At 39.2% G+C, this 18,276-nt stretch overlaps 1 protein-coding gene across 2 annotated transcripts in view; it reads left to right on the forward strand.

The window, feature by feature from the left end:
- Window positions 1-261: 261 nt before the first annotated feature.
- The window catches only part of TBC1D9 (TBC1 domain family member 9), a 48,841-nt gene continuing 30,826 nt past the window's right edge, over window positions 262-18,276 (forward strand). For both annotated transcript variants that reach the window (XM_088056504.1, XM_088056503.1), the window contains exons 1-2: window positions 262-437; window positions 14,650-14,760. In XM_088056504.1, coding sequence (XP_087912630.1) covers window positions 311-437; window positions 14,650-14,760 — 238 coding nt within the window. In that variant the 5' untranslated portion in view covers window positions 262-310. The remainder of the gene's footprint in view (window positions 438-14,649; window positions 14,761-18,276) is intronic.

An 18,276-nucleotide genomic window follows, 5' to 3' on the forward strand; every position in this document is an offset into this window, starting at 1 on the left:
CGCGCACGGCGCGGATGCGCGGCGGTCCCGCGGGCTTTGTGCGAGAGCAAGCACGAGGGGGCTGGCGTTGATGTCACCGCTGCGGCAGGAGCTGCCGCCGCCCCGGGCCGCAGCAGCCGCCCCTCCGCGCCCGGCGGAGCGCGGGTAGGCGGCGGGGGCCATGCGGCTGCTGCCTCCGCCCGGTGCCCGCCGGTGCCCGCGGGGCTGCGCCGTCCGCCGCGGCGGCCGGGCATGGTGGCGCGTGATGCGGGCGGTGCGTGCGTGAGCCACCCCTCAGCCCGCCGGGCCTGCTTTTGTCCGCGCTGGGAGCATGTGGGTGAACCCCGAGGAGGTGCTGCTGGCGAACGCGCTATGGGTGACGGAGCGGGCCAACCCTTATTTCATCCTGCAGAGGAGGAAGGGGCACGGCGGCGATGGCGGCGGCGGGGGACTGGCGGGTAAGGGCGGCGGCGGCGGCGGCGGCGGGGCCGGGGCGGGGCCCTCGGCCGTTCCCGGGGCGCGGGGTCCCTCAGGGGCCGGGGCGCGGCTGCAGCGGCGCTCCCCGATCCTGCCGCCCGCACGAGCTCAGGCGCGTGGAGTGCGCCGAGATTCCCACGCGGATATTCGCGATGGAGCCTTGTGTGGGAGACCACCGGTGACCGATGGCTCCGTACATCAGGGTGTGACTTGCCCCAGGTTCTGGAAGAATTTTCTTGCTGAATCTTTAGCACGCGTAGCGTAAAATAAGACAGCGTTGTAATTCAGACATTTACGTAGAGAACAGATTTGCTTCGGCATCCGTATTCTCCAGATGTCCATGTGAAGTATGTTCCCTGAATGCTTTGTTTCCGACTGCCGGCAGTTGGAGACGCTTTTGTAGAGGGTTGGGTCATACTCACCTGGTTCTTAATAATACTGTGCGTATACATTCATCGAGGTCTTCCACCTTTTCTTAGGCAACGTATATGTATTTATATGAGATTGGAGGTACAGAGCCCAATGGTGTTTCCATTGATACTTCTTGAATTGAAGCAGAGTAATCAAGCTTATTCTCCTGAAACCTGTGCCTTCTTTATGCACTTCCATGACAATTGGTAATTCAGCAAAGTAAAATAAACATATGGATTGCATCTGTGTTTGGTTCAAGGTCCTCTACATGTTTACTGAGAGATTGTTTCTTCAGCCCTTCAATGCTCTATGGACTTGTAAGCAGTTCATAATATAAACTAAGGCACTGCTGTGAAGTGTGTTTTCATGTAGACTGCTGAGATCTTCAGTCAGTGTTGTGTGTTGATAAGCTATCTCATTCTTGTGTGGGAAGTGACCAGCAGCCACTCCACATTGGCTGTAGATTTTAAAAATTTTTTAATAATCTTTTGAAGTGTGGACAGGATTGACAAATCCATAAAAAACGTGTTTTGCCTCAAAAGTTCATCCCTGCTTTGCTTACTGAAAAATTCTTTTCAGGTTCTGCTTTCATGGATTGCTCCCCGGCTTTTCAAGGTCTGACAAGACATTCTTCTACCTTTCTGACTTTGTTATCTTTGAATTAGAGATGGTTTGAGATAGCTATCGATTTTCCAGTCATTTCTCAGTTACTGGGGAAACAGGTTGAGAGTTTAGGGTTCTGTTCTTCAACCTGTTTGCACAGTGCATGCATACCTAAGTCTTCTTGCAGGTTATGTATAATAGCCTGGTGATACCACTTTACAGGTGGAGAAAACATTTTGGAAGATTTTGTTCTTGAATCGAAGTAGGATTCATACATGTATACTCCTTTTTTTGTGGAGGCCAGATAAACCTGCAGCATTTGGTAGAAGTTCAGAATAGAGAAATAGTTCTTTGTTTCAGCATTACCCCCCTGCCTTTTGGAATTTAAATATTTGCATACTGTATCCATTATTTTAGTATGTGAACGAAGTCTGTATAGTGAGTATTATTTAGAAGGTGAAATTCTCCACATATTTTGAAATCTGCTTTCCATGTAGTTCTTACTCGTGTCTGTGCTTTGCTGGAATTGCAGCTGATGTGGCATTGAGGTAGTAGCAACAAGTCCATTTCCAGGGGTTTTGTTTGTACAGAAAAGGGCTGGTAAAAAGTTGTAACTTTTTTCAATATGTTGCCAAAACCATAACTAATCAAACCCCTGTAACTAAGTAATTTATTAGAGTTGGCAGTATTTAAAATATGGGAGCTTATCAGACCATGTGCTAAAATGGCAAGGGTTTATGGCAGTGTCAACAAAAGGTGGGAGAGAAAGGGAGGGAGGGATGGATGTAGTCTCCAAGCCACTCCCAACGTGACAGGCACAGTAATAATTGGAACTTAGGTTTATTTTTTTTTTTTTATAGAAATACTGGAATTTTTTGCTGATTCTTTTAACAGCTGTGGTCTGCCAGTTGAGGGACACAGAAGGTGGAGAAAGCTAGTGGATTGGTCTTGGTAAGAAAGACTGGTTAAAAGCAAGGTATTGAGGGACCTAGCTGATCCTGAGTTAAAGAATATGTCTGCTGATACAGTAAACAAGATATGTAATTTGTAGTAATTATAGCATTTAGGATGACTCTTTGGAAGCTCTCTAGATGATACTGATCTTGTGACAAAGGTGGAGGTTACCTGGTCAAAAGTAACAGGGAAAAAAAGAACTTTTGGGTTGGGGGGTTGGGGGTTTTTTTCTCCTTAATTACCCTTTCTGTAGTGACATAATACTGAAATTTGCTCACATGTAATCTAAGAAGTTAGCCATCCACTGTATTTAATATGGTACAAAATTCGGCCTTGTTGCTCCGTGGGAAACCAATTTCTATGTCCTTGAAGCTGACTAGAAATATTGTGTACAAGATTTTTAACTGTGCTAGGGCTAATCTCAAGTTATATTTGCAAGAGAGGATGTAAATACAGCTGTCCTTTTATTTTTTTCTGATCTAACTTTTGCTGGCTTGTACTCCCTCATTATTGACTTTTGAAGTCATTTGTCTTGAATTGTAGAATGAGAATTGATTTTCAAATTGATGAGACTGTGGGTATGATGACATTAGATGGCTTCACCATGTAACTTAAGCAGTGGCTAGACAATGAGAAGCATTGATTCTCTGGCATTGCCCTCAAATCTAGGTTTGCCATAAAACTGTCATCAGCAAAGTGATCAGGGTGAAGTGTAATGCCCTTCTCTCCAGCTGTGATCGTGGCAAACTCCTTTTGGCATGTCTCAGTCTAAAGCCAAGCACTTTATGTAATTTAGGGGATGAGTGAAAGTACTTCTTGTTGGCTTTATGACGGAGCAGAAGAACAGTACTCGAGTTACCTGTTCTCCTGGATTCACTCTGAGTGCTTCAATGCTTTGAAGGAAAAGGAGTATCAGTAACATTGGGTGAAGGCATGAAAAATCCACCCTTTCTACACTGTTTCTCTTCTCTTAGTGGTTTATGTAACAGCTGAACAGAGAAACTCTTATTTAAATACTTGTTTGGACATTGGAGACATTTTCTCCACTATATTGTATTGTAACAAGTTAGGAGAATGATGATGATCTTTTAATGTGTTAGGGCAGTGCTGATTATCGAGCCCACAGAAGTAATCTCTGCTAAATGGTGTATTAGATCAATAGTTTACTTCAGAGATACAGCTTTTCTGATAAGCAGTGTGGATCCATTTTTATACTGAATTAGGGTCTGGACTTGTTTAAATTATTGTGTTGATGTCAGTACTAGTCACATCAGTGGGACTTTTCTTTGTAGGCATGCCTTTAGTGAAGGGATGTTTGGGTTTTATTTTCATTTTTAACAAGAAGAAAATAGGAAAGATTGTTAATTGGATTTTCAATTGGATTTTCATAGCTGGTCTGCAAACTCACATTATCTTGCATCACTGCATTAATCTTCCAGGACAAGACCAAAAAAAATGTACTTTTCTGCTTTAAAAGTATTTTAAATTATGATGAACTTTCTCTGTAATTAAATTGTTTAATGCCTAGCACATAATGCCATGCCCATATTTTGCTTCTGTGTGACCCGTAGTCAGGTGTTTTATCTTCCTTTTGTTCACCAACAGGGAATAAGGTATTTTCTTTCCTCATATTCTCCTTGCTTCCCTAGGCAGCCTGGTAGTTTGGCCTAGATGAAATAATTCGTTCTCCACAGGAATGTGGTGTATTTATTTACACAGCAGCCTGCATCAGCTGTAGCAGAGGCATTTGGACAGAACATGAACCCAGACCTCTACCATCATTTGGACACTGTGTCATGCATGGTGGTATTACTGTTATGGATGTAAAGATCTTGAACATGTCATAAACTTTATAAACAACTAAAAGGCTCGTGTTATTAAGTGTATCTTGCATTCAGATGCAACAAATAGTTTTTGAAATGTCTCTTAAATGCTTTCTGCTATACTGTGTTAAATTGCTTGCCAAACTCTTCTACTTTGAGACATTGTAGTAAGGAATTATTGTGCCTGGTAATGGGTAGCAGAGCAATGTATTCACTTGGAGCTTATAGGAAGAGAGACTGAGGGTGTGGTACAATTAGCTGGTGGCTACTGTGCTCCTTTTGCCCCTTACATTTGTGTGTGTGAAGTAGAGATGAAATTCTAAGTGACTTTGTTTAAAATGTTGTTGTGAGATCTTTGAATCCCAAGGGAAATATGTTGTTCTTAGCAAGAACTGTTTTTAGACATGAATTATTTTGCAAATAGGGTATATATGCTTACAGCTGGGACAGTGCCTGTGTGAGAGATGCAGTAGGAGTTTTAAGTCCATGTGATGTTGCAAAGAATGATTAAAATGTTTAAACAGAAGACAGCAGATGGAAATTTGCTGACTTCTGGTGATAAAAGGATCTGATGAAATACTACTTCTCCCCAGATATTTTTGCAAATGGAGTTGTCATTTAATTTCCACAAGGGAAAGGCAAAAAGGAGAGATTCTGAGCTCGGGTGGCTGTTGTGACATATCCATGTCAGATCTAATATAATTTTTAATACTGTGCCAGTGTTCTAACTTGAAAGACTTTTCTGCAGCCTTGCTGGACAACACAGTATTTCACATTTGGTGCTAAGATTCTGTCTTGCAGCCCCTCAGTTCAGAGACTTGAGGAAGAGATTACTTGAAAACCTGTTTATGCTTAAGATTCAGAAAAGCTTTTGGCCAGTTGATCATCTGCCTGAACAAAGTATGGTCCATGTTTTAACAATCTTGACACTTTCTGCCCTCGTTAACTCAAATGGTTCAGATTTTGCATGTCAGACTTGAGTAGAAAGCATGTGCTTTCTGATACTTGAAATATGCTATTTATCAAAATGTATGCAATTTGCATAATGGATAGAGGTGGGCAGCCTATCCATTGGCTTTCCATGATTGTTTTGGCACACAGAATGGAAGCTGGTCTCTTCTGCTCTGCTTTCATTTGTCGGTACATCAAATCTACTCTGATGCTCTGAGCTGCTCCTTAGAATCTGCCGTGGGTGTGTTTACTTCTCCACACCAGTGCATTTCCACTTCAAGGGCCATGCAGATGTCTGCAGCTGAATTGGTGTTTGATTCCCCAGACTGACTCAGAGTCTTTCTGTTGAATTCCCAGATGCTTTTCCCAGTTCCTCACTCACTTCCTGCCTCACTTCCATCTCTCTGTCTCCAGCTCTTGCAGCAGGGCACCGTTGGCTCTAGAGGCACAGCAGCGTGCCTGAGATGTTGCTTGGTGTTGCTTTGTATTCCCTCCTCTCTGCTCTAATATTTCTGGTGAAAGACTTTCATTGAATGATACTGTATCTCCTACACTGTGAGTACTGTGGCCCATCCAGGCTGTTGAGCTGAGCTGCCTTTTGCCATTTTTTCCTTTAAAATAATGTTACTGTTTGACATGTGGAATTCCAGGGTGGCCTGCTATTTCTCCTGAGATCTCTGTTTGTAGAAAACCCTCTTGGAAATGTTGCACAGGATCACAAAATAGTAAGCAATCGGTGTCTAGGCCACTTACTAATTGTCTGCATTATACCAGATTTTGTATTGCTTACAGGGTTTTTGTTATTGTTCTTTGGTCCCACACTGGAAGGTGTAGAAGAAGTAGCACTTCTTCACATCAATTTCCATATTTACATCACTTCACTCGCTGTCCAGTTATGCATCCTTGTAAGAATATATCATATTTCACAGAGTTTTGGGCCCTTAATAGTTTCAGTTAGATTCCTGCAGAACTAAAAAAGGTTCCACAAAGTATGCTGGCATATACTCAAATGTCTTTGGAACTTAATTTGGACATGTGTATTCTCAAATAGTATTTCTTCTTGTAAATATTTGGTATAGGCAGAATCTACTTGTTTTTATCCTTCACAGTATCACACTTCATATGGCTTTTCCTGTAATAGACAGGAGTTGTCTCTGCCATTGATTTTGCTGAAGTATGATGACGCAATGAGTATATAAAGGGCTGTGAGCATTTGACTGAAATCTTAATTTTCTTTATCTTGTTGACCACTGATCATACTTCTGTTGTCTGATCAATGTTGATGTTCAGAAATTACATTTTCATTTTGATCTGGTGCTTAGGTGATCTTAGGTTCTAGAGGACTTCTTCCAAATATTTCCATTTGTTTTCATTCCAAAGAAGGGTGTATTTTCTATGTTGGATTTGTGATTATTTTTTTCCTGATGTTTCCAGATAGGCCAGTTTGAATTTCTACCACAGCAGTAATCTTAGTTTCAGCTAGTGCAATTTTAATGTTTTGGATTTTACTGTTCTTCCCTCATTGTCTTGTTCTTCCCTTTGCTTTTTCCAGTATTGTATCAGCCAGAGATATTGGGACCTTCTGTTCAGCATTGTTCATTTCCTGAGTAAAGTGCCTCCTCTGATAACTTATGAAATCTGATCTATCTGCAGGTATGCAGTAAGAACTGTGAGAATTTAAAATTTTCTTTTTCTGAAGCTATTGCTTCTTTTCAGATTTAGCTTGTATTTCAACATGCTTCAGGACTGTTCCTTGTGAGCTCAAGCTGAGTTTACTGTGCCTACTTCAGTCCAATAAATTGATTTCATTGATTCAGTTTACATTAATTTTTCTTAGGTTGGCAGTGGTTATGCTCAGAGGTTTTTTTCTGTTTTGTTGCATTTTGTTGGGTTTTTTTTCTTAATTTTCTTATGCTTACTTGATTTGTTCTTTCATCTTACACAGTTTATCTGAATCTTATGTTGGTGCAGATACAGATTTAAATTTTCCTGTTGGATGAAATCTATTAAATTTGCTTATGCTACTCTGACAGAATGGGATACTTAAAAATAATTAGTTGTGAGTGAAGTTCAGGGACTTCTCTGCTGTTTTGGTCTGTGATACTTGATTATACTTTTCCTAATTTTTTTTTTACAAACTTATGAGTCATTATTTATATCACACCTAGAAGGCATATGATAACTTCATCTATATTTTTCTCACTGTTTCTCCATAATCTCATATAGTCTGGTGTGATTGATATGTAGTATAAAATATATTTTTTCAGTAGTGTGAGATAAGTTGTTTGGGGTTTTGTCTAAATATCAGTTTTCTCTGTGTTGTAAGCCTTCATGTACTTGTAACTGCGGCATGTCCTGTCAGTGCTCATCTCTTTTTGTGTGCTTCAGCTTAGCAGAAGTTACAAAAGGTTGTAAAAGCTGAAAGTCTAAACCCAACCAGATTTAGCTTCAAGATACAGATTTTTTACAGCGATGGTCATGAGTTGTTCAGACATCTTGACTAGAACAGCTGATCCCTTTTAAATGAACATATTTGGAAGATAATCTGATTCAATCACAAGTGTTAAACTTGAAGGGCAGATGAAAGCTTTATTGTTTGTTGCTGCTTTATCCCTTGATAATCAAGACAGATATCACATTGACCCTTCCCAAGTTTTTTTTTTTAAATATTAGTGGTTAGTTTTTCAGTCTTCTCTCATTTCATCAGTCTGAAGGCAGAAAAAGTAAGTACTGGTTTTGTTCCTTTCTTACTCAATGTCAATAGAGTGACAATTCTTCCTCAAAATCAGTTTCACTGAACATGTTTGAAAACTCCTGGGCAAAGGAAAGAGTGGCTGGATAAATCAGTGCTCTATAGAACTGTGTTGGTAGGAAGAGAGAGCAGCAAAGGCAGACATTGGGGAAAATGTAACAAATCCAAATTTCTTAATTATTTAAGAAATACATATATTTAAGAAATAGATATAAATGTTAACGTCTTGGTTAATTAAAGAATATTAATTGTCGTAAGTTCAGAGGAAGAATTTGGTTTTCATGATACCACATTAGATGCCCATATAAGCCACATGGGAAGACAGGAAATAAGTCATTTAGAGGTCATTTTAGCTTCATTTATATGAATGAACACCTATTAAAAAAGCATAGCCCTTCATAAAGTTTTGAAGGCAGTGTTCAAAATGAAGGGGTTATATTCTTACTTTTGTGGGTATTATTGCCAGTATTGGAAGTTTAACACTCACTTGTGTGGTGTATAATATTATTTATTATACACCACACAATTTATTATTATATTATAATATTATTTAATACACTTGTGTGGTGTATAATATTTTCAATTTATATAGGCTTTCCTGTGAAATTAAATCAAGTAGAATTGACCCTCCCCCAGACAAAAGGGTTCGTCTGTACTATTACCTGTGGAGTTCAGGTTGTTGCTCTAGGTTGAGTTTTGACAGACAAGTAATGGGATGATCCCATCCTGTAATAATAAATGAGAGAACTAATCACATAAACTGACTTGAGAAGGAATGGAAGAGCGATGATTCATTATTGTTACTGTGAAAAACAATACCTTGTGCTGTATGGTTTAGTTATGTGTTGCTAGGAGTTACTGTTTTTATAGGTCAGGAAGCAACACTTAAACTTTAGGAAGAATTTATTAATCGTCCATTAAATCAATATAAAACTGAATACTCACAGTGTAAATATGGCTTAAATCAACCCTATTGATTGAAGCTTTCTTGGCAATCAGCTGACATCTACAATCTAAATAGGTGCCATGGGTGTTTCAGGTTTATGATGGGAGCTCCTGATGTGTCCATCTTACTTTAGTGGAAAGAGGAGTCATCAGCACACTTTAAATACTAACAACCTTTTAAGCAGTATGTTTTTGATTCAGCATTGGAATGTCACAGGGCCTGTTTTGAAAAATTCTTGCTTGTGACATGTGACATTCCAAGTTTTCCTGGTGGTGTTGAGCTCCTACACAAATAGGCTGTTGACTTCCATGAGACTGAGTGATAGCTCATGATCTTGACTCCAAGAGTCACAGTCTGACTTGTATTACATCTCAGCTCTTTTAAAAGGTATTATTTTGTATTTCATCTGTGTGCTAAAAGCATATATGCTCTTTGTTTAGACATTTTTAGATAAAAATCTTCTAACAAAAGGTATTTTGATGTATGGATTCATGTCAACCTGGAAGGAGGATGAGGCTGGGCAGGGCTCTTCTCCTGGAGCCATGTGAATAACATGTTTGTACTCTGGCAAACTGGGTAAAGGGAGGGCACAGCAGTCAGTGGTCCTTCAGCTCGAGGCAAGGTATGACATAAGTTGCCTATGTCACTGAAGAATGGATGTGTCACAGGTCCCTGGTGTGTGCTGAAAGCACCTCTACTCTGAGGTTAGTTAGCGATGACTAGGGAACATTACTGTCTGATACCATCCCAAGCTTTTTGGTGCTTGCTGTATAACAAAGCCATGGCTGCTGGTAATTCTTAAGCTTTGAAGCGTCTTTATTTATTATAATTTGTTGGCTCCAGTGTTTTAATAATGTGCACTAGAGGTAATATATAATCCAGATCCTCACTCTTGAATATCTAATCCAATCTACTTTGAACAGCTAAAACACAAAAGTTCTCAAATATTATATTGCTGTGAGGGGCACTGTAGAAGGGTGATAAAGAATACTCAGTCTTTATTTTTTTAATTGAAAACATGGCTTTCTGTGGAAGAGGTTTGTCATAAGAAAATCCTTTGCTAATAAAGAGTTTGTTCATGTGTACCATGTGCTTTTCCTTTAGAAACACCAGTAACTGATATTTTACAAAGACACTTGCAAATTATTATGAAAGGTAAAAGAAGGAAAAGAGAGAGAAATATTCCTGCAGCAAAGATCTGTGCCGTGGATATCCAAATAGTCACAGATGTTGTGACTTACAACAAGTCTATGTACTCTGAGGTATGCATGCTTAAAATGTACCAGGTTGATTTCTACAGGTCATTGCTTGATTTGATTACTGTTTGTGGGTAGTTTGTAATCAGTCTAGACTGTAAGCCATCTGGAATACTGGTCTCCAAGTATCAAGGACTGCAGTGCTGCTTGGAAGAATCTCAGCTGGCTGAAGCTATTGGCTTAGTTTTCAAACCAAGATGACCTACCTTTCTGAAAAACACCCTTTGGTGAGATAGGAATAATTTGTGAAGGGGGTCTGTGTTATGGAGGAGGTCAGGCTTCATGTGGTCATAATCCCTTCTAGCAAACAAAACAGTTTGAAAATTGATTGCTGTTGTAAGGATACAAGTAGAGCACATCATAAATTAATGAATAAAGACTACTAATCTGTACTTTCTGCAACAGTTATAGGTTCCCCCTCCAGCTTATGATTAAATGCAAGCCACCACTGAATGTGGTCAGAGAAGTAAAATGTAGTGTGATTTCTTCCTTCAGCACAAAGTGCATTGAGAAACTGAACCTCTTTTCCAGTAATTCCTACTAGTGCATTATATGTCCTTCCAGCAACATGATGCAAGAGCATCATGCAAAAGCATGAGGGCCCAGGCCTCAGCTAATTGTGGCTTTGTATTCCCTGGTTCCAGATATTATTCATCATTTTTTTCCCTCTACTAATGCCTGTTTTTTGCCTATGCCAGGAAAGAAAGAGAATACTGGTCAATCTTCTGGACCTTTGCTTTAGAATTCAAGTTTGCAAAAGAGGAACCTGACTTTATTAAAAAGTTGAATCAAGCAAAGTGAAGGCATTATCCCTCCCTTTTTTCCTCCTGGCCCATGTATAGGTATGGATGCTCTAGAAATTTGGCACATGTATGTGGTAGGACTGTTTATACATAAATGGTTACCCATGCTTGAGTGCCTTCAGGATTGGGGCTCCCATCAATTAGCCAGATGCTAATCCTACAAATTATACCATGTGCTTTAAACTTTTTCTCATGAAAACCTCTTGCTTCAACAAGGGCTTGCAGATTTAGTATTCTTACACTGGAAATTTCTCCCCTTATTTCATTATGCAGTCAGAAACCTGATGAAAGAATGGGAAAAAAATTTGCAATTGGTATAGTCATGTGATTTGATGCCAGGGTAATTCACTGGCTCTTGCCCAAGCGCCAATCTAAAATAAGGAATATGATTCTTTGTTGCCTGTTCTGTTTCTATAGAAACTCAGTTACTTAATCATGTCTGAAAAGGTACTTGCTACATGAAGAATTAATGAACTAATGAACAGTATTAAACCAGTACTAAAATTCTCTTTTTTTTGTTTTAAAGTTTGATTTTTTACTTCATGTAGAAAATCCTCAGATTATCAGTATGAACAGCTGTGATTTCAGTCTGGTTGCATCACATGTCTGCATTGCAAAAACACCCAACCAAACAACAAATACCAAACCCAAAACAACCAACACTGACCTAACAACACAAAAAGGAACAGTTCGTGAAGGAGAGCAAGCAGGTGCAATTTCATGATTGCATGAGTTTTCATGTTACAAAAACATACTTTTTTTTTAATATCGCATGTATCATCTGTCAAAACAGCTATTGCATGATACAAGTAAAATGTTACTGATAAACTGTCAGTTGCAATTGTCTTGGTAAGCTTGGATTTAAATTTCCATGCAATCTGGAATTCTGTCAATTTTCTTCCTTTAACCTCCTCACTACATGGTTATTTTTTCAACCTGTTTACTGAAAAGCCCCTGACCAACTCCTAGATACTCCACCACTGGAAAGTATTCTTTCTTTCCTTTCCTTTCCTACCTCCCATCTGTTGTTTCAGTCACTGCTGGCTTCTTACTTTGTTGATGGTTTTCTTTTCATAGTGCTCTCCACATTTCTTAAATACATTGCTCTGTCTTACAGTGTTTGGTGACACAGGGGGGAGGGGGATGTTCCTCTCCTGTCTACCATATCCAGGGGAGAAGAAGGTAGGATGGGAAGTTCCTTTGAAGCTGATGTTGCTGTACAAGTCAGTAGGTTTGTTCTGACTTCTTGAGCTTACCTGTATACCCCAGTTTTTACAGCGCTCCAAGAACTAGGGGCAGAATTGTTTGGCAAGACCGCCCACATGCAGTGAATTTGGAAAGACAGCAGGAGGAAAGAAACAAGCAAATTTTTAAAGAATACAGGAAATGAACAGTGTTTCTGTATCTCAGAGAAGATTGCATTTGGCCAGCATACAACTTTATTTAGATATTACATCATGCCTATTGCATATTTATTACTGTCAGTAGACATGTGAAGCTGAAAAGCACAAAGAAAAGATTGCTGTATTCGCAGCAAACCCAGATGACGAACAAAGTGTATTGTCTGGCTTGGTCCCCACTCCAGTTGAGCAGTACTGGCAGCTTTACATGTTTGAGGTTTTTACCCTTGGTTGAAGTGACATGTGCTTTCTGGGCCAGGGCCATACTGCATTTATGAAGCTCAGATGGAAATAAAAATAAAACTAATTAAAGGTACATTTAACCTACTTCATTCTCCTGAGTTTGAATGGAGCCAGGTTGTATCTAGGATGGCTGGTGGAGAATGTTCAGAGGCAGCTTGTAAGTGTACAGCCAGTAATCAAAATGTGTGAGAGACGGGGAGCAACTAAAGCCAGTGAGACTAGTCTACATTGGGATATTTTACATTCATATTTTGTGTTTGTATTCTGTAATTGTCAGCTTTATAGCACACCTTACTCCTGATGCTGTGCCCAGGCTTGTTTCTCATGCGTTGCAGAATTCTTGGGTTAAGAAGGTGGTGCATGTTAGTTCATCATGCAGAAAGATTACAGTTGATCTCACCTGAGAAGATCTGTTTAAAACAAAATAAAAGAGAATGGGGGAAATACAAAATCACTGATAGGTGGGATATTTCTTAGTATCAGTTTAAGTTCAGATTTGAGGGATCTACCAAAATGGAAAAGGGGTACTGCTTTTATATCTTTGTGATGCACAGCACAAATCAGAAAGAAGAACAGCAAGGGAACCAGTATTGTGTATACCAGTTACAACAGCAAAATGAGGAACTAATAAAACTATGACAGTAAAAAATACACATGTGAGACTTGAAAGGAGAAGAGAACTTCAACAGGAGAGTTTTAAAGTGGTTTTGGTGCATGCAGTTTATTTCAACTGTTTAGAAAAAAACCCTAATTTCTACCCCAAAAAATATTTTCACCAAAAAACAATCTGTGAAAGTTCATCCATTTGTTGTTTATATATTCAAATTTTTTTGTCAAACAGTTGAAACAATTTGCTGAGAACTTCAACGTGAAAATTTAAATATGACATTGCTGCAGGGGAGATGAACATTCCTTGTGGAGCTGAAAAGGGGGAAAACTTTCACACAGTTTAAAAATAAATTTTAACTAATATATTAGTTAAAATATAACTAATTTTTAGTTTATTTTTAAAAATAAATTTACTCTTCTTGCAGAGAGTTTGGGGGCTTAGAGTTTTGTTTTATGTGTAGTTTATTATAAAAATAGGATCTAGAATTTGTGGAAACGTAGTTAGGAGTTAATGGTAGCTTTTGGTGTGTGACTGTTGGTGGCTCTTTCCATAGCAAAGAATTTTCAAAGCTACTTCTGGAAAACAGTATGGCTTTGTCTTTCCTCAGTATCCTTTCATCTGAAAAACAGCTTGACTCTTAAGGCATTTTTGTCCTTCCTACCCTAAATAATCAGACTGTAAAGTAGCACAATTATTTTTGTTGGAAGACTTTAATTTTACCTAGCTGACATTCAAGTTTTGAACCTTTATAAAGGTGTATTTTCTGGGATTTCTTGTTGGTGTTGGAGGAGGGTTTGTAGTTGGTAGGTTTTTTACTGCTGAGGGCTCCAGCAATATATGAAACACAGGAAAGAACTAACCAACTTTTAAACATGATTTTATAACACAGCTACGTCCTGCTTTGCTTCAATTTGCCTGTATTTATGCTAGCATTGATGTATGTTAAAGAGTTGAAGTCTTGTTTAAGCTGAAGATGTTTCCCTTTTAAATTACTCTTCCTCTTCACAGCATGAGACAACAAGCGTGAGGATGAATATGTAGATCTGCATTTTGCTGTGGAGGGTGAAATGGTATGGGGAGGGACTGCAAAGCCCTCTCCTGTGGGGTCTTGAATTTACCATTGTCACTGTCGGACACGAGATGAGTCACATGGATGCAGCTCGAGGTGTGGTGAAAGAAGAAGAAACGTTTATTTGTTCTTTCAGTATTTACAGGTTTTCGACCACGACCAGGGGTTGGATAGTCAGGTTAACACCTTCCCAACTGCACTGGCCGTGAGAGACGTCCATCAAAAGGCCTATCTTTAATGGAATGTATAAACACCTATGTTTATAGTTAGTTTCCTGGGAAAATGGCTAGAAATTATGAAAACTATCGAAAGGCCTGATTCTCAGGGTGACATACCATTACGGTGTATTCATCAGAATTTCTTCTTCCATAGGTCTCCTCGTCGGTACTCTTGATGTTGTGTTGGACTCCAGTGCCAGAGTGGCACCATATCGAATCCTCTACCAAACACCAGACTCCTTGGTCTACTGGACCATTGCCTGTGGTAAGCACAAATGCACTGACATGTGGATTTTTATTCTTCCTGGATACTGTGTCACATAGCATAATAAGAGAGCATCCTTCCTGCTGAGCACAGTTATCTCAGGACAAACAAATGGATGAAAACCTGCTGTCGTGGTAAAATTCAGTGGCACCAGAGTTTCTGATAGTCAGACTTTGAATGCCAGCATGGAGGGGTACGTTATGCACAATGACTGAATTAAGCCAGGAATGGTCATGGAGCAGGCACGAAACATCTGTATTTCCCACTTTTCTACTTGCAGCTGTGTTCCCAGACCAACAGTACCCATTCCTCCTTCTTGCATGCTCTGCTCAGTGCCCAGGACTCACTCCTACAACACTTCTAAGCAGCATTTCTGGGTGATGGGGTGTCTTTAAAGAGGATGGTGGGAGGAGTACCTGGATTATAGCACCCCAGTTACTCATACAGGGCACCTGGCTTCCCTTGGAATGGTAACCAGGAAGAAAGTGCAGCCCTAGCACTCATGTGAATACTGAATAGCAAACAGTGAGACATTTCCTGTCTCCTCCAGGATAAATACCATCTACATCCCAGAGATGCCCTGCCTCCTGGATGTTTATTTTAGACAGTGTGTGTTCTTTCTAAATATGATGTAGTTAGAATTCAGCAAGATGGTAGCTAGGTTAAAGTTAACTACAGAAGTGTTTGTTCCTACATAGATGCAACAACCTTTAAGAATTTTGGTCTTTAACGCTCCAGCTTGGACAGATCTAGCAGTAAGACTGCTCCTTTTGTCATTATAGTAGTGAAAACAGTTGAGTTGATATTTTTATACATTAAATAGGATTTTTGCATGTATCAGATCTTTTACTATATGCTTATTTCTGTGGTCAGGTACCTATTGCAAGTAACATGAAACAGAATGGAGTTAGTCTCTGGTTTTGTCTGCTGTCTCTGAAAATAGTGTCAGGAGTAAAATGCAGAAAATCCAGGTCATTTAGCTTTGGCTGGTCAAGCTTGTCAGGTCAGATCATTAGTTTGATAGTATTGCTTTTCAGTCTTAGCAAATGGAAACTTCTCAGTGCACCTCCTCCAGCTCAAAAGTTTCACTGGCAACAAAGTTTTTGCCAACAGCCAAAACTATTAATTTGAAAAAGAATTGAGATGAGAGAACAAGTGGAGATGTGCATACATGCCTATCATCTCTTTAATGGCCTGGTATCCTCCAGTACCCCCACTGATGCCTGACATTCAAAAATACTGGTTAATGATGCTATAGTCTTCTTCTTGACTGTGTCAACTAACAGTTCACTAATACCCATTCTCCCAATCTAAATTTAGATTATTTGGATAACTTTTCCTCCATACAAATACCCTCTTGGGAGGAGAAGAGAAGGAAGAACAGATGAAGGTTTGCTATCGATACAATAACTTTAGTTCAAACCAGGCTCTGTTCTTAGGAGCATATGATTTCTGTGTCTGGCAAAGATGATATCAAAGCTGTGTCACCTTCTGAATCCAACAGGAAGTTTTGCTAATAGCTCTTATTAGCACAATTATTTCTTACTGTTTTTGATTGCAGCAAACTTTAAAGAAGGCATCAGTTCAAACAACCTTTTTCCCTTCTATACCTGTTAGTACCAACGCCCTGAAGATTTTAAAATTCATATAATTTAGCTTTAGTGAGAGCTAATACTAAAACCATATATTAACAGAGTTGTCAATATTATGAAGTTCGTTCCCATATCTGCATTTAACAGAATTCTTTTTACTGTCATGTACTCTGCTATGACCATAAGTAATGTGTGTCAGCTTTCCATGGATATCAGAAGAGAAAGAATGGCAAAAGTACTTGCCTGTATATTTATTTTCATCCAGATGTCAGTGCACAGCAATTAGTAACTACCTCCTTTCAAAAACTTAAAGGGGGGCAGCTGAGGACACAAGTTTTCTTGCTATTTGCAGACTCCCTTTCAAAAAAAATAGCATACCACAAAGCTCCCAACAAAAATAGTGTTCCTTCAAAGACCCTTGTACTGTGCATGTATTCAGAAATTATTTGTAAGACTTTGGAAATAGCCCATATGACTTCTCTTTAGATTTTTTTTGCATGATACCTATAGATAATGACTGTAATTTTGTACCTACAGTGTGTCCTCAAGATAAGCACGGGCATAAAATGGAAGGCAGAGTTATGAGTTATGGCCACAGAATAAATAAATGTACCATACACGTAGAAATTTATGGTACTGCTGAACCATGAGAATTTTGTTTTTCTTCTGAGAAAGATATTGTGGATTTTATGTAGAAGTACAGTACTCTGTCTACATTTAAGCTAGTATTAATAAGCATGCTCTTCAATTATGAATCTTAGCTCTAATTGAAATTGCTAATGTAGTTAATGTATATATCTGGGATTCCGTTTTGTGGAGTTTTTCTTGAATTTTTAGTCTCCAAATATCTGGTTGATGGCTTAGTTGTTTTGGTTAAATTAAGAGACTGCAATAGCATAGTCACTTGAGGGCAATACTGTGGATCTTACAGGGAGGTAAAATTTTACAGAGAGCAAATAATTTATCTATGCAACCTTGAAATTGAGCAGCCCAGTGTTCCCTAAGGCTCTGCACTGTGGTTATTTTATGAATTTGCAACTAAAGCAATTCCTTCTGAACTGATCAAGGGTTGTTAAAATTAAGCAGATTACTAAGGGCTTTGGCTCCATTTAGCTATGCAGCTCTGATTTGTCCTGCATTGTCCCTCCCCATTTTTTAAGGGTAGACTGCTGGATATTTAATACTTGTAATCTTTTATTTTTACAGAAATATGTCTTTTTCTCTTCCTTCAGTAAAGAAATAATCTCCATCTTCACTGAGTAGCTATACAGAGTGACTCAAAGAACTGCAATTGTTTCATGATTTGTTTGTGACATTTGGTCTTGCTCAGTACAAGAGTATTCTGAGAGTGAAAGTATTTTGGGGGGGGTTGTCTGCTCTAAAATGACTGTTTAGACAGATTTAGACATGAGTTTTCTTGGATATTAACTCTACTGATCTAGGCCGTAGAGGATTCTGGCTGGTGAATCTGAAGCCTTATAGCTCTGGAGAGAAGTCTTGTTAACAGCCCTTTCTCCAGTGCAATGTTGGGTTTATTGAATTATATAGGAGAATTGTTATTTAGTTACTTTTCAAGAACAAGTGATGGTCTAGGAATGCAAAATGTTGTACACAATCAGCCTTTCGTATTGTAGTAGCCCTGATGTGTCCCATGCCAGTGTCCCCACACAGTCTGCTTAGTGCTCAGCTTAAGGTGAAAATGGTGCTATATCTATATTTTGTTTGGAAGCAAACAACTTTCTTAGATCTTTCTCCACCTATAAAATCAGTCATTCTTACAGTGGCTTTGTGTGTTTTTCAGGTATAGGACTACTGTAGGAGTTTTGTGGTAATGATAATTATATGCACTTCATGCAAGTTGCTATGTTGTAGCTATTTTCATTTTTATTTCCTGCCAGTCTTGAGGGCTCTGTATTTTGAAGTA

The sequence above is a fragment of the Pseudopodoces humilis genome, chromosome 6, assembly GCF_049639895.1.
Source record: "Pseudopodoces humilis isolate 2021_Gansu_Grassland_sample_001 chromosome 6, ASM4963989v1, whole genome shotgun sequence".
Classification (NCBI taxonomy): domain Eukaryota; kingdom Metazoa; phylum Chordata; class Aves; order Passeriformes; family Paridae; genus Pseudopodoces; species Pseudopodoces humilis.